The sequence below is a fragment of the Desmodus rotundus genome, chromosome 10 (genome assembly GCF_022682495.2).
Source record: "Desmodus rotundus isolate HL8 chromosome 10, HLdesRot8A.1, whole genome shotgun sequence".
NCBI classification, from domain to species: Eukaryota; Metazoa; Chordata; class Mammalia; order Chiroptera; family Phyllostomidae; genus Desmodus; species Desmodus rotundus.
Window position 1 is genome coordinate 647,386 of NC_071396.1, and position 25,741 is coordinate 673,126.

The 25,741-nt window shown below is 65.9% G+C and overlaps 2 protein-coding genes across 3 annotated transcripts; one reads left to right on the forward strand and one right to left on the reverse strand.

Moving 5' to 3' along the window:
- Window positions 1-191: 191 nt before the first annotated feature.
- Window positions 192-18,428, forward strand: LMOD1 (leiomodin 1). Its single transcript, XM_024576067.3, has 2 exons — window positions 192-914; window positions 16,998-18,428. Exons 1-2 carry the CDS (start codon window positions 654-656, stop codon window positions 18,426-18,428), a joined length of 1,692 nt encoding a protein of 563 aa, XP_024431835.3. The 5' UTR covers window positions 192-653.
- A 2,878-nt stretch (window positions 18,429-21,306) lies between these two features.
- SHISA4 (shisa family member 4) lies at window positions 21,307-23,912 on the reverse strand. 2 transcript variants are annotated; one of them, XM_045184525.2, is made up of 5 exons: window positions 23,579-23,912; window positions 23,093-23,264; window positions 22,674-22,807; window positions 21,963-22,079; window positions 21,307-21,747 (listed from the first exon to the last, which is right to left on the reverse strand). In XM_045184525.2, exons 1-5 carry the CDS (start codon window positions 23,622-23,624, stop codon window positions 21,701-21,703), a joined length of 516 nt encoding a protein of 171 aa, XP_045040460.2. In that variant the 5' UTR covers window positions 23,625-23,912; the 3' UTR covers window positions 21,307-21,700. The 2 variants fall into 2 exon arrangements, with proteins under 2 accessions (XP_045040460.2, XP_024431774.3); XM_024576006.3 differs by lacking the exons at window positions 21,307-21,747; window positions 21,963-22,079 and having other exon boundaries at window positions 22,446-22,807.
- Window positions 23,913-25,741: the final 1,829 nt, after the last annotated feature.

Genomic DNA, 25,741 nt, shown 5'->3' on the forward strand with positions numbered 1-25,741 from the left:
GTGCTTCCTGGGCTGTAAAGGGCTGGGAGCATCCCCACCCCCCACTGCAGGGCCAAACACAGGAGAAAGGGGTCAGTGGGCCACGCACCGACCACAGGGCGTCCAGGCAGCGGAGCGCGGGGCGGGGGTGGGGGTGAGGAGTGAAATATGCGCTGGAACCAGCACCAACCCCGGGCTGGCTGTCCCTCTCTCCTGGCTCTCCCTGGCTCCAACCCGCTTCTGCCGGCCTCTGCATTTTTGCATCTTTTTCTCATAGCGTGGCCCCTTGTCTTTAAAAGGCTAAATGCTCTGTACTAAATTTGGTCACGCCGCGCTCCAAGATTCCCTGGAACGTCCTCAAGTTTCAAGCCGCTCAGACCGCAAGGCAGGCCCGCCCCCACTGGGGGATTGGCCTCTCCTCTCAGGGCCGGGCAGTGGCTCGGTCTTATTGGCCGCCGGGCAGACCAGCCAGGCCCACTAGCCCCGTGCCCGGGGAGACCACGATCCCAGTCCACAGTACAGCACCTGCGGCACGCAGGGCCCGGAGCCCGTCCTCAGCAGCGGAGGGTTTGCTCCCAAGCCCACTCTGCTGCATCCACACCAGCCTGTCCCTCCCCGCCTCGGCCCACCAGGACTGCCGCAGCCCCTGCCAGAGCCGCAGCCGCTTTGCCAAGATGTCCAAGGTAGCCAAGTACCGCCGGCAGGTGAGCGAGGACCCCGACATCGACAGCCTGCTGTCCACCCTGTCCCCTGAGGAGATGGAGGAGCTGGAGAAGGAGCTGGACGTGGCTGACCCCGACAGCAGCGTCCCCGTGGGGCTGCGGCAGCGGAACCTGACGGAGAAGCCGTCCACGGGAGCCTACAACCGGGAGGCCATGCTCAGCTTCTGCGAAAAGGAGACCAAGAAACTTCTGCAGAGGGAGCTCTCCCTGGACGTGAGTGAGCGGGGCTGGAGGGGGCGCGGGCAGAGGGCGGGAGGCCAGGGTTCACACTTCACAGGGATGGGGACGCAGAGGCGACACCCTGCCTGAGCTGGCACTGTGACCGTCGGCCCCAGTTTCCTGGAGAAGCAGGGGTGAGAGACGCTGGCAGAACGCAGGTCAGAGGGGCTGTGGGCAGACCAGCGAGCGGGGAGGAAGGACAAGATGCTCCCTGTCTCGGGCAGCCAGGCAAGGAGGACTGAGCCCTCTTCGCAGAGAGTGGCTCCTGTGAAGCCCTCTGGTTGGGGGGGGGGTCTCCCACAGCAATGGGAGGTGGGAGGGTATGTCATTCCCAGAAGTGGGGGGCTGCGCTTTCTGGGGGAGCCTCCAGAGGAACGTCCAACCCCCCCCCCACCACAGTCAGGGCTTTATCAGCCCCGGGGCCCCTTTGCTGGGCCAGGAAGGGAGGTCCCGCAGCCTGTCCCCCAGGAGGGCGGTGAGCCTTTCGGTGGGTGCATGCACAGCTGGTCCCCGTCGTCTTGGGCAGGCGTGCGGTTCTCTGTGTCCATTGGTTTGTGACTTTTTCTGGGGACACACCGGGCTCGCTGCACCTGTGGAGGACTCTGCAGGGACCCCCGTCCGTGGGGGCGGCTGTTCCTCAGGGCGCCGGTGTCCAGCCTCCGCGCCGGTCCCCCCACTCAGCACCTGCCGCCGGCCCCTCGCACATTGTCTATTACTTGTGAATTCTGGCCAGAAAAAGTTCAGCCCCCTCAATTCTCGTGGAAACCGGGGCTCAGAGCTTTGGCGACGGGTTTGTCCTCACGTGGAAGCTGAGAAGGGCCACGTTTTCTGTGGGACGTCTGTCTGGGCATGGTGACTGCGGACCCGGACTCTCGTCACCGAGCAGGCTGTGGCTGCAGCCCTGGCTTGGTGCACACGTAGAGATGGGAGAGTGTGGGGGGAGCGGATCCGGCTCTGACGCTGTGCCACCCCCAGTCCCCACCCTGGCCATGGTTAAGGCCTTGCCAAGAAGCGGGGAGACTGGGGAGTCAGGGGTCCCTTGTCCTCTGGGTGACAGAGGACACTAATGAGCGAAACAATGAGTGAACCCTAAAACGAGCTCCTCCAGATCAACACTTCTCTGTCTTTGGAGTCTCAGGCCCCGCTTCCTCCCGGTGGGTCAGGGCAATGAGAGGGGCAGGCGCCCTGCTGTGAGGGTCTGGTCAGCAAACACGGGGAAGAAAGGAAATGCACCCCAAGGCCTCACCCTGCTCCAAATGCCCCGCTGGGAACCCGCTCCCCGTCTGCAGTTGGGCCCTGGCTCCCCCCAGTCCTCCAGCTCTGTGTGCGTGACCCCCCTGTGCCCGGGGCCTTCAGGTTCCCATGGGGTGCCCCCAGACTGGAGTCAAACAGCTGCCGGTCCCTCCCAACACAAGAGCCGGCGAGGGGCTCTGCCCTTCTGGAAGTCTCACCCTCACAGGCCTCTTTCCTCAGCCAGTCAACACCATGGCCCGCGCCCCTCCCCGCCAGCCCCCTCCAGGCCCACCCAGGCACACACTTGTTTGTGCAGACAGCCCGGGGTAGGGAGCTGGGGGCTGAGTGCCTATGTGTGCATGCACGCAGGGGCACCCTCTGCAGGAGAAGACACCTTCAGGGCCGCTTTCCCTCGTGGTGACGGGCTGTCCTCTCCCAGTCCCAGGGCCTAGGAGGCAGTGAGGCTGGTGGAGTGCAGGGCGTGTCCTGAGCCGCAGGCCTGAGAGTCCGCTCTGTAAAACTGTTAAGCGATTATGAGCAGGTGCGGATCAGGGGAAGCAAGTCCTGCCTGGTGCTCAGGGCTGCAGTTAGTCCCTCACAGGCGGGATGAGGCCCTGGGGGACGCTGCACTTGGAAAAGGACCCTCCTCTTGCGGACAGGACACTGACCTGTCCCTGGGATGCTGGCGGGACCAGGGACCTGGCTTTGAGTGGGCTGAGGCAGAGGACGGGGCCCAAGGTGGGGAAACGGGCGACTCTCCCCACTCTCTGGGCATTTCCATGCTTGTTCTTGTATAGGTTTTATGTATTTATTTTTAGACAGACAGGAAGGGAGGGAAAAAGAGAGGGAGAGAAACATCCTTGTGTGGCTGCCTCTCGCACACCCCCTGCTGGGGACCTGGCCTGCAACCCGGGCCCTGACTGGGAATCGATCCGGCACCTCTTTGGTTTGCAAGCCGGCGCTCAATCCACTGAGCCACACCAGCCAGGGTTGTGCTCATTCTTTTATAAGCAGAAACCAGTGTGTGTCTTAAGCCCTGGATCTCCCTAGGGAGGGGGACCCGAGATTCATGCTCCAGCTCTGCTATGGGGGGTCTAGGCTATGGGGGGCATGACCTCTGTCATGAATGTGTCCCCCCACCCCCACCCTGGACTCCTCCAGATCAACACTTCTCTGTCTTTGGGGTCTCAGGCCCCGCTTCCTCCCAGTGGGTCAGGACCACACCTGTTGTGAAGACTGCAACCGGGGCACCTCCTTGTCACTTCTGTTTTCTTTCTCAGCCTCTGCTTGGTCAGCCAAGGGTAGCAGGGGTGTAGGTGAGGCGGGCTGGGGCCTGGCAGAGCTGACCCCTGGCTTTCCTGCCCCCCTTTAAAGGGGCAGAGCTCTCAGCTCTCAGCAGCAGGTCCATCCGGGTCCGCCCCTCGGGTAGAAGACAGAGCCCCTGGGCAGGTGTGCAGCCAACGGTGGTGAAACCCTGCCCTTGGCTCAGGTTTCGGGAACCGGATCCCCTCTGGGTCAACTCGTGTGTCCGCTTTCCTTCCCAGCCTGCCTCCCCGAGCTCCTCCTGCACTACCACGCTGGGGATTAGCACCTGCCGCAGCCAGGAGCAGGCGGCTGCGCCGGGGTGCAGGGAGCGCTTCCAGGTGCTCCCCAGGGTAAAGAGAAGCTCACCAAAAGCACCCCACCGACCTGCTGACCTTCCCCTCTGCTCGCTGGCCTGCAGAGCCTCGCCCGAACCTCCCCCTCCCGACCCAGGTCACGGCCCAGCGTCCAAGGCCTCTCCCCAGGGATGGGGACGCTGGGGAGGCCGAGGCTGCTGCCCGAACCCTCCGATCGCCCTTTGTGGGGTTGGGCCCTGTCGGTGGTGCCCTGGACTAAGGGGATTAACCCCGACTGGTACACACCCAAAATAGCCCTGGAGGCTGCTGGGGAGGGCAGAAGAGGTGTGGGGCTTGCTGCCCCGGGAGGCAGAAGCAGGCGCCCAGCAGGGTGAAAGTGCAGAGACAGGGAGGCAGGGCCAGCTGAGAGGAGCGAGGACATGGCTCAATTGTGAGGGGCTGTTGGTGGTCAGGGGTCCAGTCTGCCTCCCATTGATGGGGCTGGACGGGGGGCTGCTACCAGCATCTCACAGGCTGGGGGCTTCGGGGTCTCCGGGCTGAGGCAGGAAGGGGTGCATCTGAGCAGATCCCCAGTGGGGACAAAGCCCTCAGCCAGCCTGTCTGCCCGACCTCGGCCTCCCTTTCCTGGGAGACTGGGGTGTCCGCCGAGGGCAGAGCCTGGAGGCCCAGAAGGCCAGGGGCAGGGCTGCCGTCCTGCTTGTGAAGTCTGCATGCGTGAGCCTGCGTGGCGGGGCAGGGGGCCAGACGCCGACACTGGGGGGCCTGCCCGGGCGGCCGGCCAGCAAGGTCCTGGGCTGTAACACAAGATGGCCCTGCCATCTTGTTGGTCAGAGGAGAGGGTCTGGATGAAGAGCGGCCGCTCCCTCAGGGCCGGCGAGCTCCTGGGTGTGGCCACCAACAGCCCAGGGTCCCGGGCCGCTTGCTGCCAGCTCTCCCTAAGCCCGTGCACTGGGGGCTCCCATGAGTGGGTGGGGGACTGTGAGCTGCGCCACCCAGTGCCTCTGCAGCCGTCACAGGGCGGGCAGAGCTGCTGGTTCCTGGGGCCAGTGACTTAGCCCGTGAGTGGGAAGGGCCCCAGCAGCCCCAGGTCACCGACAGTGGCCCTGGAGGACAGAGTGGACGTGAGGCTCACGCTGCAGACTTTACGCCCACATCTGCGCCAGTCAACCTTTTGTAAAGAGTTTCCCCCCCACCCCCACCCCCGGGGGAAGAAGTCAGAGGGAGGAGGGAGGGAACGTGGAGGCCGAGGAGCCCGAGCCCACCCGGGGCGGATCCTCCTGCGTGCCGGCACCTTCTGTGAAGGGCAGGGACGCTCTGGCAGGGCGCTGGCCCACTGTCCCTGGGGCCCGCGGTCGTCAGGACACTGTTTACAAACAGCCGGATAGACAGACGGCCTCCTGCTCCCACAGCCTCCCCCGTCCGTCCCCTCCCCCCCCTCCCAGAGCCCAGGGCTCCTCAGCCTGCTAGGTCTTCAGCCTTCACTTCCAGGTTAAGTGGGACCCCTGCCCGAGGCCACTGAGCGAGCGAGAGGTGCAACTGTGGGGGTGGGGGTGGAGCTCCCACGAAGCTCTGGGTGAGGATGTACGGAGTCTGGTGTTTGGGGCAGTGTCCTCAGAGCCCAGAGGACCTGGGTTGGGCCCTGCCTGCTGGTTGCCGGCTGTGTGACCTGAACAGGTTACTGCGCCTCTCAGCGATCATGCGTGGCACATGCACATGTGACATGTGTGTGTCATGAAGCAGGAGCATGCAGGTTCAGCAGAGAGCACAGGTGGCCAGGGAGGACGCTGACAAGCATTGGAGCTGAGCCAGGGGCCTGAGGAACCGGCCACCGGTCGGGCTGAGGGGACAGCAGACACAGAAGCCTCGGGGGGCGGGGAATGGGGGAGCAGGTCTGCTTGGTCAGAGGAAGGGCCAGACTGGTGTGGCCAGAGCCAGTGGGCTCAGCGGAGGGTTGAGGAGCTGCAGCCCAGGAGGCAAGCAGGGCTCGGTGATGCCGGCCTTTGGGCAGCCACTGGCTGCAGGAGGGACGTCAGGGGAGGGTCCTGAGCAGGGCACCGCGTGACCCCCCAGCTCCAGGAGGAGGGGCCCCCGGAGGAGGGGGCACAGGCGTGAGCTCAGGGAGGCCTGAGGGGTGGTCAGGCACAGGGAGCTCTCCCCTGGCCGGCCTGGCTGACACCCGGGTAGTGGGTAGCGAGGAGTGGGACCCGCCCACCCTGCCCCGGCTCCTGGCGAATCGGATGCCATCTGCTGAGAGAGGAGGCAGCAGCGGAGGGGTGGTTCGAAGGAGATGAGAGTTCTGATTCAAACAAGGTCAGCTCCTCTGAGAGGGCGGATTGTCCTGGGGAGGCAGCAAGCCTGGAGCTCAGCGGGGAGGCAGGGCTGGAGGTTCATGCAGGGTGTTCGAGGCCCATGGGACACTGAATTGGGGTGAGAGTGTGGATGCAGAGGGCAGGGGCCGCGACCCAGGCGCTGCCAGAGGAGGAGCGTGGGGCAGGCAGGAGGCAGGCAGGGGCTCCAAGGAGGCCAGCAGACCTGCCGCACTCGGTCTCATGAGGTGCTGCACAAGGCAGGGACGGCACCCGGCCACATGGGTGGGGAGTGGCTCACACTCGCCAAGGGGATGTGCGACCCGGGGGAGCGGGAGCTGGGCACGGCCGACGCAGAGTGCGGACCAGCCTCCTTCATCTGCACCTTGTTTCTGGGAAGCAAAGGAGTCACGGGCGAGACCAGAGGAGAACGTGGCATCAGCAGCATTTTCACACGCACACGTGTCCGCTGGCGGGGCGGGGCGGGCTGGCCAGGTGCGGAGGGAGCCCCGCCTCCTCTGCCTCCCTGTGCCAACTCCAGCGAGGACAGGAGGACCCACCCGCCCACCTTCCTGTCCAGCTCTGGCTTGACTGTGCTCCTTCCCAGCCTCGGCCGCGTGCTCAGGCCCCACCCCTCCAGCTGCTGGTCACACCTGGACAGAGGACACTGTGGATTCCAGCCCAGGCCTCCCACAAAGCCCGAGCAGGCCCCTCTCTCCCTCCCAAGGAAGACGCCCTCGCCTCTGAGCCCTTGGTCCCACGGGCTCTGCCACCACCCTCAGCAGAGGGCCGGGTGCCGTATTACACCGAGAAACCTGAGGCCCTCAGGTGAGAAGACCTTCCTGTTCCTCTTCTGCCACCTGGGAACGGATAAGCTTCCATAGGGCTGGCTCCCCGCCCCCTCTGTCTCATGGAGGGGCAGCCCCCACCCCGACCCATCCCAGGCTGCCCACTGCAGGTCCCTACCCCGCCCCTCGCTGACTGACGTCAGCTTGGGCCTGTCTCCAAGGACTTCACTGTCGCTGGACCCAGGGGACTAGGCCTGCTCGCCGACTCACTGCCGGGACAACCCCCTCACCGGCTCCTCTCCATCAGCAGCTCGTCCCCCGTCCCCTCTCTCAGGGCCTCTCTCCCTCTGACCTAAGCCCGGTTGTGCTCCAGGGCCCTGGTCAGCTGCCGCCACGTGCCTACTCCATCTCTGGCCTAGATCTCTGTTTTGAGTTCTAGATCATTCTCTTGCCTCCTGGACTCCTCGAGTGTCTCAAATTCAGCCCGTCTAAAAATAAAGCAGCCATCACTCCGCCCCCGCTCCCCAGCCCCGGGCCTGCTCCCCCGCCTCTGCACCGTGGGGAAGAGAGGTTAAGCAGGAGAGCACCTAGGTCACCACTTGGACTGAGCCACTCCACCTCCCCCCCAGGCTCCCCAGACTCTCTGGGCAATTGTGCCCCTGAAATCAGCCTCTTCCCTGTACCAACTCCGTCACCCGCATCCTTTACCAGCTAGAAGAAAGCCCCGACCCCCCAGTGTCCTGCCCCACTGTGACCCAGGCTCCCCACAGCAGCCGGGGCCTCGTCACCAAGGGACAGCACCGTGCTGCGTCCAGGCCTTCTGCTGCCCACAAGCCCCTCAGCACGGCTCAGTGGGGGGCCCTTGCCGCCTGACACCCCGCCTCTCTAGCTCCTGGTCCCCTTGGCCCTGGCCCTCAGCTCTCCAGGGCCCTGTGCTTCATCTTCCTCCCTGATGCCTTTGCCCTGCCATCACCCCCCATCAGGGCGACAGCCCCCGCACCGCGTGCTCTCCCTCTCGTACCCCACGCACTCAGCTATCTGTGAGGACCGGGCCCGCCTGTGTCCTTCCAGGCCCCTGCGGCGAGCGTGGCGCCCGGCTCTCTGAGTGTCTGTTGAATGAACGAGGGGTGAGCAGGTGCCCTTCTGGTCCTGCTGGGTTGAACCCGCAGAAGTTGCACCTTCGCAATGCTCTTTGGAGCCTGTTTGGAACGATTTTGTGATCAGACCCTCCAGGAAAGGGACAGTTGGCAGGGGCGCCTCTGTTTCAGCTTTGTAGATGGCCCGAGAGACCAGGGCGAAGGCCCCAGCCTGGGAGCTGAGGGCTGGCCTGCTGGCGATCCTGGACGGGAAGGGCCTGGAGCACTGGCTTTTAACTGACTCCGTCTCTCCTTCCTCCTCTGGCTCTTCGTGTCCCCAGCTCTCTGGGGACCTGAGGCTGCAGGCTGACATTTCCAGTCTGACCCACACAGGTTTGCCCTCTGGGGCCACAGACGGACCCTCAACCAGATATTAATAATTTGCTGAGGCCGCCGGTTCCCATCGTCTGGACCCTTCCCCAAAATGCTGGAGAAATCTCCAGATCTGCCAGACGTAGCATGGCCCCTGCAGGGCCTTGCCGTGAGCAGACCCCGCGGAAGGATGGCATCGGGAAGAGTGGGCGCGGCGGCCCAGAGGTCTGCACAGGCCGGTTCTACACCCGCCGCAGCCAAAGCTTCGAGGCCAGAGCCAAGGGCAGCGGCCAGCCAGGCCCGGGCCCCCAGCCGGAGCACCGCAGGAGAGTTAGCCCCAGACGAGGCCAATGGGGCTACTGTTTCCTCCGTTCCCCCAAAGAAGCTAACCAGCAGGTCTTGAGCTCGACACCCAGGAAAGAGATGAATGCATCACCTACGAGGGCAGCTTCAGGCACCGAGGGCTTGGTTTCCCTCCTGGGCCCCCGCTGCCCGGGGCTCACAGCAGAGCGGCAGCATCCCTGCCTTCTGCATGGCGCTGGGCGGCCTGTCCCTGCTCCTTCACTGCCCTGGGAGCAGCTGTCACTCCTCAGTCCCCAGAGCCCAGAAGACGCCAGCGTCCCAGGGGTCAAGCACCTTGCCGGTGGGGGGGACTTCCTGGTGGTCCCCAGGCCCCGCACCACTGACCTGGAGGGCAGCAGCACAGGGGCGGCTGCTTCAGAAATGCCCCCCAGCTGTCGTGTAGTCAGGCTCCTTGTGGACCACATGCCGAGCACCGGAGAGAGGGAAGCGGCCAGCAACGGTCTGCCTTACTCGCCGAGAGGAGATGAGCGCCGTGCGTTCCTGTGTCCACCTTTCCTTTGTGGCCGAGATTCACACGTACACATCACGTACATTTTGTCTCCTACTTTCTAAAAAGTCACCTTACGGTCCTTTTCGCGTGTCCCTGAAAGCCCTCCCTAAGCACCATGCTCAGCGGATGCTATCGCAGCCCGGGGACGGCTGGGTCAGGCCCTTTGCCTTTATTTGGACATGGACGGGGCTCCCAACAGACACACTTCCTGAGGCCCAAACAGATCCGCAGCACCAGGCTCCTTGCTCTGGCCGGTGGCGCCCGTCCCCGGAGAGGGAGCTGGCCAAGCCCGGGGTATAAACAGAGCCCTTAGCACAGTGCCCCCCTCACACAGAGGTGCAAAGCCAGGGGTGCGGGGGGGACATCAACTGGACCCAGAAATGAGGCCGGTGGTCGTGCACTGGCCAGAGACCCCCAGCCCAGGGCCCAGTTCCTGACGGTGGAGGGTCCGCCCCCCTCCCCCTGTGGCTCTGGGAGCCATCAGTCTGTGCGGCCACAGCCACGGTGGACCGGACGTGCCTGGGCCCCTTTGTCTGGGGGGAGAGAATCGTTACCTCCTACAAAGAGAGCCGGACGGTGGCCCTGGAGAACCTCAGGTCGGGGGAGGATGACCAGGCCCACCTCCTGCTTCCAGGGGCCCCGCCCAAACCGGACAAACCCCACGATGCCACGCCACGTCACATCACCTGCAAAGCAGTGCTTCTGTCCGAAGAAGAAAGGAAGACGCTCCCATCACCTCCTCCTCCTCCTCGTGCTCCTCAGGCTCCCTGCTCAACCTGGGCCCAGCATCTCAGCGCCTCCCGCCCGGACCTCAGTGATGGCCTCCAACCCATCTCCTTCCTTCCCGTCTCTCCCGGCCGCAAGGCCATTCCCAGGCACCTGCCAGGACTCACTGTCAAGTCCAAGTCTGATGCCCCCACTCTGGCTACAGATCCGCACCATCTCCACTGCAGTCGGCCCAAGGTAGGCTGTCTGCCATCTGCGGGCTCCAGCCTCGTCTCTCAGCGCTGCCTCCGCAGCCCCTCGGAGACAGAGAGCTTCTCGAGCCCCCGTGTGCCGTGCTCCTGGAAGTCACACGTTTCTCCCCTTCTCCCCCTCTCCCCTCAGGGGCTCAATCGAACTGATGCGCTGCCCTGGCCGGAGCGTCTCAGACACCCCAGAGGCCCCTGCGCAGAGAGGGCACCTGTGTGCACAGGCCCCTGGGGCCTCTGAGTCTGCTCATGTTGTGAACAGGGAGGGCTGAGCTCCGTGTCGCCGGCAGCGTTTGGGCACAGCCGGCGTGCCGGGGCCGTTGCAGGGGACTGAAATGGTGTCATTGCACCCCAGCAAGTGCTTGTTACGTGCACGGCCCTCCGCCAGGCCAGGTACTGGGGACAGAGGGAGGGCCGGCTCCTGTCCACAAGCTGCTCACCATCGAGTCCAGCGACAGGCAAGTTGGCTGGAGTAGTGCGGACGGGTGGCTGCCAGCCCTCGAGGCCCTGTGAGGAGGGGCCGTTACGAGGAGTTACTCATTTTGTTAGGTGAGAGAGTAGTGTGGAAGCTATCTCCTGAAAAAGAAAAAATACACAGGGAAATATTCACGCCCGAAGTAGCCTGCCTGGGGCCGCACGTAGCTGAGACAGGCAGGCCAGGGGTCGGAAAGCGGCAGCAGGGAGGCGGGCACCCTGAGGAGCCCGGACAAGTGCTGTTTCCCACAGCAGCCAGGCATCGAGGGGGGAGACGCTCGGTCTAAAGGCCAGAGCCAGACGTGGCCTCGAGGCAGTGAGGCTGAAGGGGGAGGGCGCGTGTTCCTCGTGTGACCGGGCCAAGTGCGTGGGGCTGGGCGGCGGAGGCCGGCGCAGACGGGTGGGGCAGGTGCACGCCAGGCCCGGAGGTCTGGGCTCCGTCCAGATCAGACTGGCATCTCAGGAAGAGCCTCACGCTGCAGGGCGCACATGGCGTGGAGAGAGGCAGGACAGGGGGCCAGAGGGGCGGTGGCCCGGCCTGAGGCGGTCAGGGGCTGGTGTGAGGGTGCTGGGGAGGTGGACCGAGGGCCGAGGTGCGGAGGCAGGAAGTCAGGACTGAGGTCGCTGAGGGGCCCGAAGCTGGGGCACCCTTTCCGAGGTGGTGAGTACAGCCGGCAGAGGTGGGCTCCACCCCAGCCTCCCTGTCCCTGTGTCTCTCAGGCCCGGGGCAGCCACAGATCTGCCAGGACCCTCGTTCAGGAACTGTTAGCATGCGCGATGACCACAGTGAGCACAGACCCTTTGCAGCCCGGGGCTTGCGGGAGAGGCCAGGCAGCCCTCCGGCTTGGAGCCGGCAGAGATGGCTGTGGGGCCAGGGCTCCCTCGCAGCCCACTCGGCGTGAGGAACATTCGAGGACCCGGCCCTCCAGACACGTAGCGTCCACGTAAGTGGCTCCTTAGGGCAGTCTGCAGCCTCTCCGAGGACGGGACAGGAGCAGCAGAGAGTGGCCACAGGCGTGTTGGGGGCAGGGCGCTCACGGGACTTGTTTGTTTCTACGAAGAGACTTCCCAGTTTCTCCAAAAATGGGTTTGTGCGAGCGTCCCAGGATGAGTCACTGGCTGCTGGCTGCAGGGACGGCCGCCAGACGCCAGGGCCTTAAGCCTGTACACTCACAGGTGCCCCAGAACCGCCAGGCGGGACAGTGGCACGGCCAGGCCTGGCCGCACGTGGGGCGGCAAAGGGCCCCCCTTCCGCCCGGTGCTGGGGCAGTGAGGACCACACAGGGCTCCCTGTGGCCGGGTGACCCTCCCATTTGTTGTTCCTCAAAGACTCGGGGTTCTGGCTGGTGGGACGGTTCACGCCGGAGCCCACCACGCTGCACACCTCGCACCCACTCACACTGAAGGGGGTGGCGTCCGCTCCCCGTGGGAGCCAGGTCTGAGGACGGCGTCTGAACACGTCGTCCTGCCCCAGGGTCACCACCACCGGGCTTCTCTTAGCCACCACTCAGCCCCAGAGACGGGGATGGTCCCGGGAGGTAACGATGAACCAGAGGCTGCAGGCATGGCCTGAGACCCGCCAGTCTCCTGCTCAGCACTGACATCCTGCCTGTCCATCTGTTGGTCTGTCCGTGGTTTCTGTTTACTCCTGGGAAGCAGGTAGAGGGGCCGGTCCTCAGGGGCGTGGAGCAGGAGGTCCGAGGGGCAGAGACACAGCTGTGAGCAGCTCACTTCCTGAAAGCTCCCTGCGTCCACCCGTGGCCACGCTTCTGCGGAGCCCTTACCGGAGCCTGGGAGGGCAATGACCCCAAGTGCGCCTCAGAGCAAAGCCCAGGACCTGGCCTTCGGCCTGGGCACCGGTGAAGGAACAGTGTGGCCTGCCATGGGCTGGACAGAGGGCCAGGCTCCCACCAGCACGGGACGCACACGCAGGGTTGGAGCAGGGGGTGCAGATAAGTCAGCGCCGAGGACACACCCGCGGGACTGAAAGTGGGGCCTGGGACAGACCCTTCCCATGGATCCCGGCCCTCGATCAGGCGTGCACAGCCAGTCACAGCACCGTCGGCCCCAACCTCGGACCCAGGGAGCGGCCCCACGCCTGTCCGCGGATAAGTGGGTCCCCGAGACGGGGTCGGCCACTCGCTGGCATGCTGTCCTGCCTTGAGAAGGAAGGACATTCCGAGTTCCTCCTTTGGGAAGTGTCCGCATTCAGCAGTGATGCCGTCCGTGGTGCAGGATGTGAGACTCCCTCACCCCCGCACCCTCCCTGCAGCAGGAGGCCCCGGCGACCTGGGGAGCTGGGGGTCCCCCCCGGCCTCAGTCTCAGAGACGGGTTTCCGCGGCAGCCCAGGGAGGGGCCACCAGAGGGCCGCGCTGTGTGGCGGCAGCTCTGGGGTCGGCTACTTAGCTCGAGGTGAACCTGCCCCAGCTGCTCGGTGCTTGGGCAAGAAGCAGAAACACGGGAACACAGCGGTCACCTGCGGCTTGGCGCTGGCCTCTCACACCTGTGGGGGTCTGTCTACGGGCCGCCGCCTCCCCAGGCCAGCCCTGCCCCTGGCTCCTGGCGGCCACCCCACATTTCAGTTGCCCCTTTTCACCCCAGTGTCCATGAGGCGGTGTTTCCCCACCTTTATTTCACTGGTGTCCCCAAAGGGAACACACACACCCTCCTCTTCCTTCCTTTTTTAATTTTTAAAAACAGACTTTATTAATTTATTTCTAGAGAAATGAGAAAGGAGGGAGAAGAAGAGGGAGGGAAACATGAATGTGTGGTTGCCTCTCGCACGCCCCCTACTGGGGACCTGGCCCACAACCCAGGCCTGTGCCTGTCCTGCCCTCACACCCACCTGGCATGGGGGCCGCTCTCCCATGGGACCTCGCAGAGCCAGGACCCTGGCCCATCTCCGAAGGCCCCCAGGTGGCTGCAGGGAGCGTGGCCCTGGCCCCGGCCCTCCTCAGAGGAGAAGCAGGCAACGCACAGACCCGTGACGAGCTCGCTGGGGACGCCCTGGGCAGTTGGTGTTCGCAGGGACTTCAGCCGAAGTCTGGGGACAGCCCTGCCCCCCATCCAGGGGCCTGAGCCAGGACATTCTGGCCACCTGCAGACAACGCAGCAGGCCCTGACACCCCAGTGGCACCTCCTCGGCTTCGCGCCAGGGGAGGGACAAACGCAGTCCCCTCCCCCGGGCTCTGTACCTCCGAGGTGGCTCGGTCTTGGTGCTGCCCCTGGGAGGTGGGGTCTCCTTGAAAACCCCCAGGGCAGGCTCCCCTGCAGAGACCTTGGCCGCAGCGACGGCTCTGGGACCGAGGAGAGGGCCTGGTGTGGCCTGAGCTCGCTGGGCAAGCGCCTGTGGTTTAGGGACTTGGGTCAGGCGACAGCTCCTCTCCTCTGCCCCTTCGCAACGCAGGTGGCCAATGTCCTCCGGTCAGGAAACTCTCGGAGGGGCAGCCCAGGCAGCCCAAGGCCCAGAAGGCCGGGTTCTGCTCCTCGGGACCTGCAGACCCTCCCCGTGGGCCCCGACCCTCGGACAGACGCAGAGCCACGCCACGTGGCCATGTGGCCTGGAGGAGACGGGGAGGGTGCACAGCTGGGTCCTCGCATGTGTCACAGGTCGTTGGAGGTCTCCAGGGGTTCCCCTCTGCACCCCCGCCTCCAGGAGGGACTCCCAAACCAGCCCCAGCCCAACGCCCCCGCAAAGGGAAGCCCACGGCTGCTGCATCATCTCGGCCAGAGGCCCCTGCTCCGTGGAAGCCCCTGGAAACATCTAACCTGAGCACCTCTCGCTACAAGGGGCGAGCCACCCAGTGAGCCTAGAGGCAGGAGCCCAGGCCAAGAACAACCTCTGGGGGCCAGCAGGACGCACCCCCAGTTCTGGAGGCAGAGCAGTTGGCCCGGACTCCGCTGGGAGGAGGAGGGGGCAGCCCCGCTCTGCTCTGGATGGGCTCCGTCTCCTTTTAAGGCAAAGCGGCCTCTGGCTGCAGCAGCCACCAGCCCGCTCGTCCCGCAGTTCTGTTCGGAGGAAACCAATTCATCAGCCCTCCGCCCCCAGCCTGTTTTTCACGAGGTTCTTTTTAAAGGCTTGGCACCGCTCCCCAAGTACAGACACGTGGCAGATCCCGCAGGGCCGGGGTGTACACTGAGGGAGTGGGGGGGCACCCTGAAGGGAGCCCCATCTGACGTGGGCCGGGCCGGTCTGGGCTCGGGGCGCCGTGGGCAGCGGGGCACCGGAGGGAGGCTGGGCAAGGTCAGAGGAGGTGACCTGGTTGCTGCTAGTGCTCTGAAGCCCAGGTGTTCCTGAGCTTGTGGGTGAAACTGGTTAAGTTCTCATCTCTCCAGATCCCCAGTTTCCTCTACTCAAGGCCCAGGAGTGGCGTGGGAACTCCGCAGAGGGCGCCTGGCAGGGCACTGGGGCCAGAGAGGCCTTGCCGCATGCGCATTGGGGCCGGGGCGAGGCAGAGCCGGGGCAGCGAGGCTGGACCTGCTTGGGGCTGCTGCACCCAGCCGCCACCTCCGAGCTCCTGCAGGGGCCCCGCGCTGAGACCATCGGAAGGACGGGGGTGGGGAGGGAGAGGCGGTTTGCCGGCCAGACTGCACGCAGGCCACAGGCATGTCCTGACCTGAGAGGTTCCCTCAGGTTCCTGTGACTGTGCATTTCCTGTCTTCCTCGCCCTCTTTCAAATCAAGGTTGGGTGGAGTCACCACCCCTTGTCCCCCAGCCTGGAAGGGTGACCCACAGGGTCACAGCCAGTCCCTGGGAGCCAGAGCCAGTGTGAGGGCCACTCCTCCCCACAGCCCCACAGCTCCTGCTGCCGCCGCCGGGCCCAGGGGGCAGGAGGGGGTGGGCACATTCCAAGGGCCTGTCTCACCAGGCCCTGTGCCCCTTGGCCCTCGGCTGTGACTCCAGTTGGGGAGCCAAGGACTTTTGCTGCTAAATAAGCCCCAGGCCAGTCCCAGCTGCCTGGGTTTGTGCGGCAGGTACAAACTGTCTCCATAGGGCTGACCGGCTCTCCACCCCGTCGGGGGGGAGTGGGGGCGACGGAGTCCTCCATCCCTCCTGTCCCCCGTCCCCTGGTCCCCAGCACCCCGAAAGACAGAATGCCTTCCTCACACCCAGGCCACAGCCTCTTACCGACCTTGAAGGAAGGACGCGCTGAGCTCCCAAGGCCCCAGTTGTGCCAGGCGCTGCGTTGCTGGTGGGTTCCTCTCATCTCTGCTCTCAGCGGGGCCGGCCGCCCCGCCTCCTCCAATACAGAGAAAAAGTGCTGTCCGCCCAAGGCCCCGACTTCTGCGCTGTCTCATGCAGAAGTGGCCCCTGCTGCGCGGCCCACCCGCCCCCGCGGCACCGCTCCGCAGCGTGTGTGTGTGTGTGTGTGACCAGAGCGCGGCCACGGGGTCCTAGGCCCGGAGGTCGGCCAGCCCCACCGGCTCCTTAGCAAAGTTTCCACCGGAGAAAAAGGGAAGATGTTGAGGATCATCAGAGAGCCTCGTGCACTCCACGTCCGGTCTGCCGTCACGCCCAGTTTCAACACGTGGGGACGGCAGGCAGAGTGTAGAAACACCCTCAGCGGGAGAACAAAATGTCAGCAGTTTTGTTTGTTTTTTAAAGATTTTGTTTATTTATTTTCAGAGAGAGGGGAAGGGAGGGAGAAAGAGAGGGAGAGAAACATCAATGTGTGGTTGCCTCTCGTGCGCCCCCTACTGGGGACCCGGCCCACAACCCAGGCCTGTGCCCTGACTGGGAGTGGAACTGGTGACCCTTTGGTTCGCAGGCCGGCACTCAGTCCACTGAGCGGCACCAGCCAGGGCCAGTGTCAGCAGTTTTATGTTAGTCCCTCTGACCTTCGTCCCCACGTGAAAAGGGACTGGTGTCGAGGCCCTGAGTCTGAGGACCGCTGACCTCCCTGGCAGGCGGGGCGGGACCCAGGGCGAGGCAGGCACAGCAGGTGCGGCACAGGCTGCAGTCCGGGACGGCAGGGGCACCAAAAAGCGTCCAGGCCGAGAGGAGTGATGTTTTCATGACTATCGTAAAAACATCAAGTGAGATGCCAAAGCCCCGAGGAGCACAGCTTCCAAGTTGTCAATAAAGACGGGCCCAGACTCAGTGGGCTTTCCTCTCGCCTCAGGTTCCTGTGCGGCTCAGCAGGGCCCACCTGGACGCAATCCTTGCACGTGGCAGGGCGGGAAAGGGCAGCGCTGGCCTGAGGACCGGGGGACCCAGGGACCCGGGAAGGGGACTTTGGTCAGCCCAGCTCCGCCGCCTGAGCCCGCTCCCTCCCCAGTGCCCCCCTTGGCGGGTACACAGGCGCTCCCCACGCTGGTCCCATCGTCAGTCCTGTTCCCCTGGGGCCGGCTCCTCATGTTTATTTTTCTTTTCCACATTCTTAGGAAAGCAAGCAAGCAGAGACCAAGACAGACGCCAAGGACGGAGGGGAAAAGGGCAGCGACGCCAGCAGAAAGGCCCTGGGCCCCCGGCGGGACTCAGACCTGGGGAGGGAGCCCAGGCGGGGGGCCCTGAAGAAAAGCTTCTCGAGAGACCAAGAAGACCCTGAGGGCAAAGGCGCCCAGCAGCCCAGGGAGGAGAAGCTGCTCCGGGGCATTGACAGGGGCCGGGTCAGGGCTGCCGTGGACAAGACCGAGGCCGGGGGGGTCGGGTGGGCGGACGGCAAGGCGGCCCCCAGGAAGGAGGAGGAGCCGAGAGGCAGGGACAAGGACAAGAAGAGAGAGGACGGGAAGGTAAAAGGCGGGGTCGAGCACCCTGAGGCTGCCAGGCAGGAGGGCCAGGAGCTGAGACCAGAGAGCAGGGGCCCAGACACAGGAAAGGATGGTGACCAAGTCAAACAGGGGGCACCCCCCTGCGCTAGGGGGCCCACGGAAGAGAGGGAGACCAAGGCTGCCGAGCAGCAGGCCCCCTGCGGCCCCGCCAAGCCCCCCGAGGGGCCGGCCCAGGCAGAGGAGGAGGCCGCGCCCAGCATCTTCGACGAGCCCCTGGAGAGAGTGCGGAGCAACGACCCCGGCCTGACCGAGGTGAATGTCAACAACTCCGACTGCATCACCAACGAGATCCTGGTGCGCTTCGCCGAGGCCCTGGAGTTCAACACGGCGGTCCGGGTGTTCGCCCTGGCCAACACGCGCGCCGACGACCACGTGGCCTTCGCCATCGCCATGATGCTCAAGAGCAACAGGACCATCGCCAGCCTCAACCTGGACTCCAACCACATCACGGGCAAGGGCATCCTGGCCATCTTCCGGGCCCTGCTGCAGAACAGCGCGCTGACCGAGCTGCGGTTCCACAACCAGCGGCACATCTGCGGCGGCAAGACGGAGATGGAGATCGCCAGGCTGCTCAAGGAGAACACCACCCTGCTCAAGCTGGGCTACCACTTCGAGCTGGCGGGGCCCCGCATGACCGTCACCAACCTGCTCAGCCGCAACATGGACAGGCAGCGCCAGAAGCGCCTGCAGGAGCGGCAGGCGCAGGAGGCGGCCGCGGAGAGGAAGGGGCTGCTGGAGGTGCCCAAGGCCGGCGCGCCAGCCAAGGGCTCCCCCGGCCCCTCTCCCCAGCCGTCTCCAAAGGCCTCTCCCAAGAACTCGCCTAAGAGAGGGGGTGCCCCCGCCGCCCCGCCCCCACCACCGCCTCCCCTGGCCCCGCCGCTCATGGTGGAGAACCTGAGGAACTCGCTTTCGCCAGCCACCCAGAGGAAGATGGGGGACAAGGTCCTCCCCGCCCAGGAGAAGAACTCCCGAGACCAGCTGCTGGCTGCCATCCGCTCCAGCAACCTGAAGCAACTCAAGAAGTTAAGTGGCTGGGGCTGCTGAGGGGGAGGGGACTCCGGAGGGGACAGGCAGAAGGAGCCGGTCAGGCCCCAGGCAGCATGTAGACTCCCGGGGTCATGGGTCTTCCCCCAGCCTCCAGGCGGCAGGTCTGTCCCTCAGAGGGGACTGTCCTTCCTTTAAGGGGGCTGCACCTCCTCCTAGAAGCAACACGCAGCCTCTCCACAGGGTGTTGGCCTCAGCCCTTCTCCCCCACAACTTTCCAAGCCCCTCTCAGGACCAGCCCAGCCTGCCTGCCCCAAGGTTCTGGGCCCAAAGACCGGGCCCTCCATCGCAGAGCCTCCCTGTGACGTGCAGTGCTGGGACACCAGCCGGCTGGTCCCTCTGCTCCCCGGGGACAGGGGCATGTCACCTGATCCTGCCCCACAACGTCACTAGGGACTGGACGGCAGGAGAGAAAGGACGGGCTCACTGGTGTCCCAGATGGCACCTGCTTTTCCTGAAAGGGAAACCGCCCGTGCCCTCGCCCCCAGACCCGAGCTGTGGAGCCTGCTTCGGGCCGCCCCCTGACCCTCTGCTTTGCCCTTACAGGTGGAGGTGCCCAAACTGCTTCAGTAGCTCCAGGCTGCCGGGCACTGCTCCCAGCCCGGGCTGGCCTGCTGCCCCGTCCGGGTCTGCCGGGACCCTGGAGGCCCGGGCCTCGCTTTCCTGTCCCAGCGTTTCCTCTGCACCCGGAGCGGACATTTCTGGACAAGTAGAATCCTTCCCGCACGTCCCTCAGAAAACGGCATGACGGTGGGATCCCGGGTGTCCCCCGGGGCCCATGTCACAGCCCAGCCCCCGCCCCCCTGGGGCCAGGATCCAGGCCTCTGAGGAGCCCCGGGCCAAGCTGCTGGGTGGGGGCATTCTGTGCAGGGCAGGGGCAGAAGATGGAGAGGGGGGAGGAACGAGGGGCTGAGGATACCCCAACACCCCCCCCAGGGCTAATCAGGGCACATGGTATCAGGGCAGCTGGCCTGGATGGATGTGCCTGGGGGTTCGGGGGAGACAGACAGCAGCCAGACCTGAAGGTTTGATGCCAAAGCAGACACTTCCCTACACCCACCTGCTGCTGCTGTGAATGGCTGTGTCTTTTTCCATAAGATTTTGATAATATATACAAGCCTTTAGCTTTGAGAGGCTGTGCCCACCTCTGTCCTGTGCCCAGGGCCCTGACATGATGCCCACTAGGGCTCCCTGGGGGTGCCCAGCCACGCCATCCCAGTGGCCACAGCCCAGCTCCCAAAGTCAGGAAGGGCGATGTGAGGACAGCCTCCCTGCTGAGCCAGCTGTCCAGCCCAGTGGCCAGGCCTCGGCCGGCTGGGCCGCTCCTGTCCTGTCTCAGGGGTCGGCTGACGGGCCCAGGACTGGGAGCTGCATTCGGCACGTTCACATGACACTCCCTGAATACCAGGGTGCGGCCAGCTCCTCAGGGCGCCCACGGCCCGGGAAACGGGCCCTGTCCTGGCTGTGGGCTGTCCTGGTCCGAGTGGCCCCTGGGTCCTCCTTCGGGTTGCGTCACGGGCGTCCCTGTGGTTCGATGGCCTAACAGGGCCTCCCTGGCACTGTGCAGCTGCGTGTGAGTCTGCGGCTCGGCAGGCCGCAGGCAGTTTCTCCATCTTTGGGGTGCGGGCGGGGTCTCTGCTAGGTCCGACCAAGAGCAGAGGGCAGGCTGGCCCTGCGAGCGGAGCCGGGGCCCCAGGCACCCCCTCCGCGGCCTGCTACCCCCCAGCCACCAGGGAGCGCCCTCCAGGGTGCCCGCGGCCATCCCCGAGTCTGTGCCGCGCTCAGTGCTCGGTTGGGGGCTTGAGGCTTCGGCCGAAGCCACTCTCCCACGCGGACGCCGGCAACACCCCCACGCCGGCAACACCCCCGCTCCGCAGGGAGCTTCGGAGAGAAGGTTCGGCCCGAGAGGGTGGCCGGTGGGCTTGGGGTCGCTCACTGAGAACGGAGCGCCCGCGCTGCCCCTGCGCACGTGGTCCGGGAGCCGCCGCAGCTGCACCCTCCGGGTCTGAGGCTTCCTCCGCCCCGACCGCCTAGCGCAGCCTCCCTCCAAACCGGAGACGAGGCTTAGCCGCACTGACGACACCGGCCTCCAGCCTTTGGGCGCGGCCGGGCCTGTGCGACGTCACCTCCCGGTGCGGGAGCGCAGCGCCGCCTGGCGGCGGGCCTCGTGCAGCGCCCCGGCCCCTGTGATGTCACTCCCACCTGCGCAGCGACTGAAGCGGGGAGCGCAGCGCCACCTGGTGGCGGGCCACGCGCAGCGCCCCGCCTGTGCGACGTCACCCTCCCGGCGCCGGGCCGCAGGGCCCCCTGCGGGGACACCAAGGGTGCCAGAACCGGAACGGATCCGTCCTGGTCCGCGCCAGCCTTTGGCGGCGCAGACAGTGGGGTTTCCTGCCGATGAGTACGTCCTTGTGCTCAAGGGCACAGTGCGCTGGCTTTGATGTGAAATCTCCATCACGGACGCCCAGGACTACCATAGGGTCCCGCGGACACCCTGTGAGACCCCAGACCTCGAGGGTCCCTGCTGCTCCCCCTGCCACCTGCTTTTCAGAAGCCCTCCCCGTGGTCTAGGGCGGCAGGGGCGGACGGGGGATCCGGCCGAGGCCCGAGCAGCCGACAAGCACCGTGCGCCCGTCTCCCTGCTCGGCTCCTGGTCCTGCGCCCTCTGATCGGCAGGGAGGGGCAGCTTCAACCCCGTGACAGCCCCCGCCGATGAGCCGAGGCTTGGGCCCCGCCTGTGCACCTGGCGGGGCTGGCGGGTCGCAGCGCCGCGGCCCAGTGGGGAAGCTCTGACACCCACGCGGGCGCGCCTTCCTCACTGGGCAGAGCTCATCTGGTGGCTCCGCCTGAGGAGGGCCTGGTGGTGCTGCGTGGACCGGTCCCCCGCCGCCCCGCACCCCGCGCAGGGCGCGTCTCTGGGCCGGGAGGACGCTGGGCCACCTGCGCTCCGGCTTTATTCCAGCAGCCCGGCGAGGCGTGCCCCACCCCACAGGAGCAAACAGGGAGGCCCGGGGGTGGAGGGGCTACAGGAATCTAGAGGCTGTGACCCACGCTGGCAGGATCTTCCCTGGACCCCAATAAAAATAGTACAGCACCCGGAGGCCCCGCCCCTGCCCTCAGTCTCCGCCCACTCCCCTGGGGCTCTGTCCTCTGCAGGCCAGGGGCGTGGCTTGGTCGAGGGCCTGACTAGTGGAGGACCCCTGCCCACCGGCAGGGCCAGACGCAGAGACAGGAGGGGCATCTGTGCAGGGACAGCAGAGAGTCCGGGCCCCTCAGGCTCTGGGGAAGGCAGGCTGTGGCGGCGCTTGAGTGGGAAGAGCTGAAAGCCAAGGAGACGGGATGAGGGGGGGCTCAGGAGCAGTGAAGTGCCCCCCCACCCTCAGCATGCAGGTGTGGGGAGAGCCAACCTAGGGGGCACTTGAGCCCCAGGCAGAGGGAGTTGGACAGGGACCCAGGGTGTGATGGGGGATGGGGAGGGAGGACTTGGTGTGGCCGGTTGGGGAGCGGAGCAAGGGCTGCAGATGGCTTGCTCACCTTCAGGGTAGAGAGGATGCCCAGGAGGACCCACGGAGCTGGGTGGCGGGGACAGGGGGCCCGCGGGGTGCAGGCACACAGGCTGCAGCAGGTAGCCTGTCAGTGGGATCTCCTGGCCTAGGTGGGGGACAAGGGTCAGCCTGGGGGCTCCTCTCCCACAGGCACCGTCACCTCCTGCCCGGGCACCATGGGTGGCTGGCCTCCAGACCTTGCTGGTCAGAGACAGGCAGGGAGCTGGGCGTGCCCTGGCAGGGTGAGGCGGGGTGGGGCGGGGCGGGGAAGTCTGGGCTTGGCTGGCTGACCACCCCTCATAGGTTTCTGAGACCTCAGGGGCCTGAGAGCACAGCCCAGGGAGCGACCCACTTGGGCAGCTCGGGGCTGGTGTCATCTCGGGGCTGGTGGCACCTCCCAGAGCTGGCCCCGGGGATCTGCCAGCCCTTCCCCCTCTCTCACTGACGTCCCAGGCCCATCACTCACACAGAGCATCAGCGCTCACGACTCCAGAGCCCCGCACTCAGCGGCACCCTGTGCCTGCTGGGCCCGCGCATGCACATGCCCCACTGACAGGAGGCACCCGGGGCACATCTGAGGCCACGTGCCAGCACCCATGTGCACCCCCGGCAGGTGTGTGGATGGGCTCACACCCCGGAGCTCCTGCTGCCCCCAAGTTTGGCCCAGCCTGTCCCACACTCAAGCCAGCACTGTCCATACCTGCAAAGGGGCTCTGTAGCCGCTGGCGGCGGCGGGACAGGTAGCGGCAGGTGCAGAAGAAGCAGCAGAGGGCTGTGGCCACCACGGCCACGAACAGGATCAGGGCCGAGGCAACGCCTGCTACCACCTTGTGACTTGAGACAGAACAGGGGGTCCTCGCACCTCACAGCAGCCCCAGGAGGGGGCATGACGGGTGGCACAGACTGCGTGCTGAGGCCACCCCGCAGGTGAGCGGCGGACCTGGGAGTCAGACCCACCCCCTCCTTCGGCACCTCCCTCCATGGGATCCAGGGCACCCCAGCCCCAGCCGACAGGGAGTGGTCGCTGTGGCGAGCCTGGGTTTGGGCTCTGGACGGGGCGGTGGGCGAGGCGGGAGGATGGACCGGCCCAGGCAGGCTCCCGGGAGGAGGCCAGCCCACCTGAAGCGCAGGCACTGCTTCTGCCGAGACTCTGAGATGGCCAAGCTCGGGTCCCTGCAGCAGAACCGGCGGTGGCAGGTCCCGCAGCAGAAGGTGAAGGGCTGGCAGCCAAACCCCGGGTGCCAGGTGTCGTTCTCATCCAGATGCCCCAGGCAGCTTGTGCCGGCCAGTGCTGTGGGTGGGGCGGGGTGCCCGGGGCTGCCAGGCTGGTCCTCTGCCTGCTCTCAGCTCCCCCCCACCGGTGACCCCTGTCCAACGGTCCCCCAACCCCAGGGGTGCCCCCAGTAAGCTCCAGGCCCTGGTGGTCCCCAGACTGCTGGTGCCTGCAACCTGCGAGCTGCCCCTTGTTCCCTCCCTGAGGCGCTCAGCCCGACCCCAGGGCCAGCTTCCCAGGGCCCAAGCTCCCTCCTGTTCCCCTGCAGCTCCCTGCCGACTGCCAGCACCCCCAGGGCTTCAGGGGCCCCACTTCTGGCTCCCGGCCCTTACCCAGGGGAGCTCCCAGCATGAGGAGGGTGAAGGCTGGGAGCAGCATGGCAGAACAGGGGTGTTGTGGGGACCAGAGCTGCTGGGGGCTGCCTGCTGCCAGGTACCGCTGCGGTGGCCAGACTGGCCGAGGCTGGACCCCAGTGACACTGCCTGCCAGCCACACCCCCAGCCCCGGCTTGTCCCCTCCCTCCAGGGTGGCTCCGGCTGCCTGCCCCAGGCACAAGGGCCAACCCTAGAGGGGCAGGGACGGCCCAGGGCGCCCAGCAGAGGGGACGGGGAAGAGGCGGGGCACCCCGCCCCCACTCCTGGAACACAGGCCCCACTGAGCAGCAGCTCAGAGCTGCTTTGTCCGCAGTGGCACGAGGGCCCCGCCCCCGCAAGTGGGCCCCACTGGTGCGCCCGGGGGGGTGGGGGGCTTGCCCGCATGGCACTGGGCAGAGGCCCCTCCCTCACCCAGCCACCTGCAGAGGCGTAGCCTGGCTGGGCGTGGGAGGGCAGAGTGCCGTGTTCTTTGGGGGGTCCGTCAGTCCCACAGGGGTACACGGAGTGTTGGGGGCTGCGCCCATGATACATGGGTGCCCTGACCAGGGGCCGCAGACCGGGCGAGAGAGAGAGCCCCTCACCAGGCACATGGACCTAGAACTTGCTGGAGACCCACAGCTCCACTGGCTCAGGGACGCCGACAGCCCAAGGACACGCTCTGGTTAGGCCCAGGGTATGGCAGGGAGACAGTGGGGCCGGGCCTTCTAGACCCAGACAGGTCCCCACCCCAGAGAGTGGACAGGGTGGGCGGGGCTCTGAGGTGAGGGGACCAGGGTGGGGCATGAGAGTCCCCAGACTCCACACAGCTCAGGGAAGGGCAAAGAGGAGTCCCGTCCTGGCCTCCGAGGAAGGGCAGACACTGGTTGCCCCTTCCCGGGATCCCAGATGGGAGCCAGGAGGCCACAGTGCAGCTGGGAGCAGGGACGTCCTGGGCCTCATCACCCCCAACAGGCCTGTCCGGACAGGAAAAGGCTCCCATGGTGCAAATCTGAGGTCCCTCCCAGGCTTGAAGCCCTCCTGGGGTCCCTGCTCCCTGGGGAGGGCACTTGGCTGCTGGGCTTTCCTGGGATGGGGCGAGGTAAGGGGGCCTCGCCTGAGCAGTGGAGGGGGCAGAGGCTGGAGCCCGAGGGACAGGTCGGCATGCCTGCCACCCCGGTGGGCTGACCTGGAGCTTTGTGAAGACTCCAGCGTCACCGGGAGCCAGGGCCCCAGTCCTCGCCCGGGACTCCTTCCCAAACCCGCCTGGATCCACAGCTGGCAGACCCAGGTGTCTGGCTCCTCAATGGTCACCCCTCCTAAAGGTGTCCTGCTGCACAGAGGCATGACCGGCGCCCCCCACCTCCTTCTGCTAAGGTCTGCCACTTCCCTCTGGAATGGCGAGGCAGCAAGGACCCTCCCCGTCACTCCTGTCACAGCTGACTCACTGGGGGTTGCTGCAACCTGCCGGTTGGTGTCTAGTCACTGCCTGTCTGCCTAGTCCTCTGCTGTCCCCATGTCCAGGTCCCCCCCATCTGCTCATTAGCCAGGCTCCTGATGCAGCACTTGGTCCTTAGCATCCTTCTCGCCCAGGGGCTCACCTTCTGCAACTGGCAGGCAGTGACCTGTGATGATCAGCTTCCTTTTTTGGACTCTTGCCACCTCCTCCCCTTCCCTTCAATTCTGCCCACCTCATTCAGCAACCCCTGGGGCAGCCCTGGGGGTCCCTGCTGCCCCCAACCAGGGCCAGGAAGCCTACAGGACCACAGAGAGGCCCAGTGCTCTCTTCTTGCTCTGTCTCATCTTGAGCCATGACTCCTGAGCGGCCAGCCCTGCTCTTCCCAGAGCGAAGGGTGTCTGTTCGGCCCGAAGGACAAAGGACAGGAGCCGGCTCTGTGCTGGGGGCAGCACCTTGGGCTCTGGACCCCTTTCCTCCCACCTGCTGTGACCCTGGGAGCAGCAGTGGGAGGGGCACCCACCGTGGAGGTGCTAGGGGGGCAATATTACAGCGCTTGACACACAGCCCACCAATTGGGTGCCGGCAGGGCAGGGGTGTCCTGGTCCCGGTACTCTCCCTCATGACTCCCATTCCTGTGTGGCGGGCGAGCAGCCCATGGGTGGCCCTGAGCCCCCGAGACACAGCTG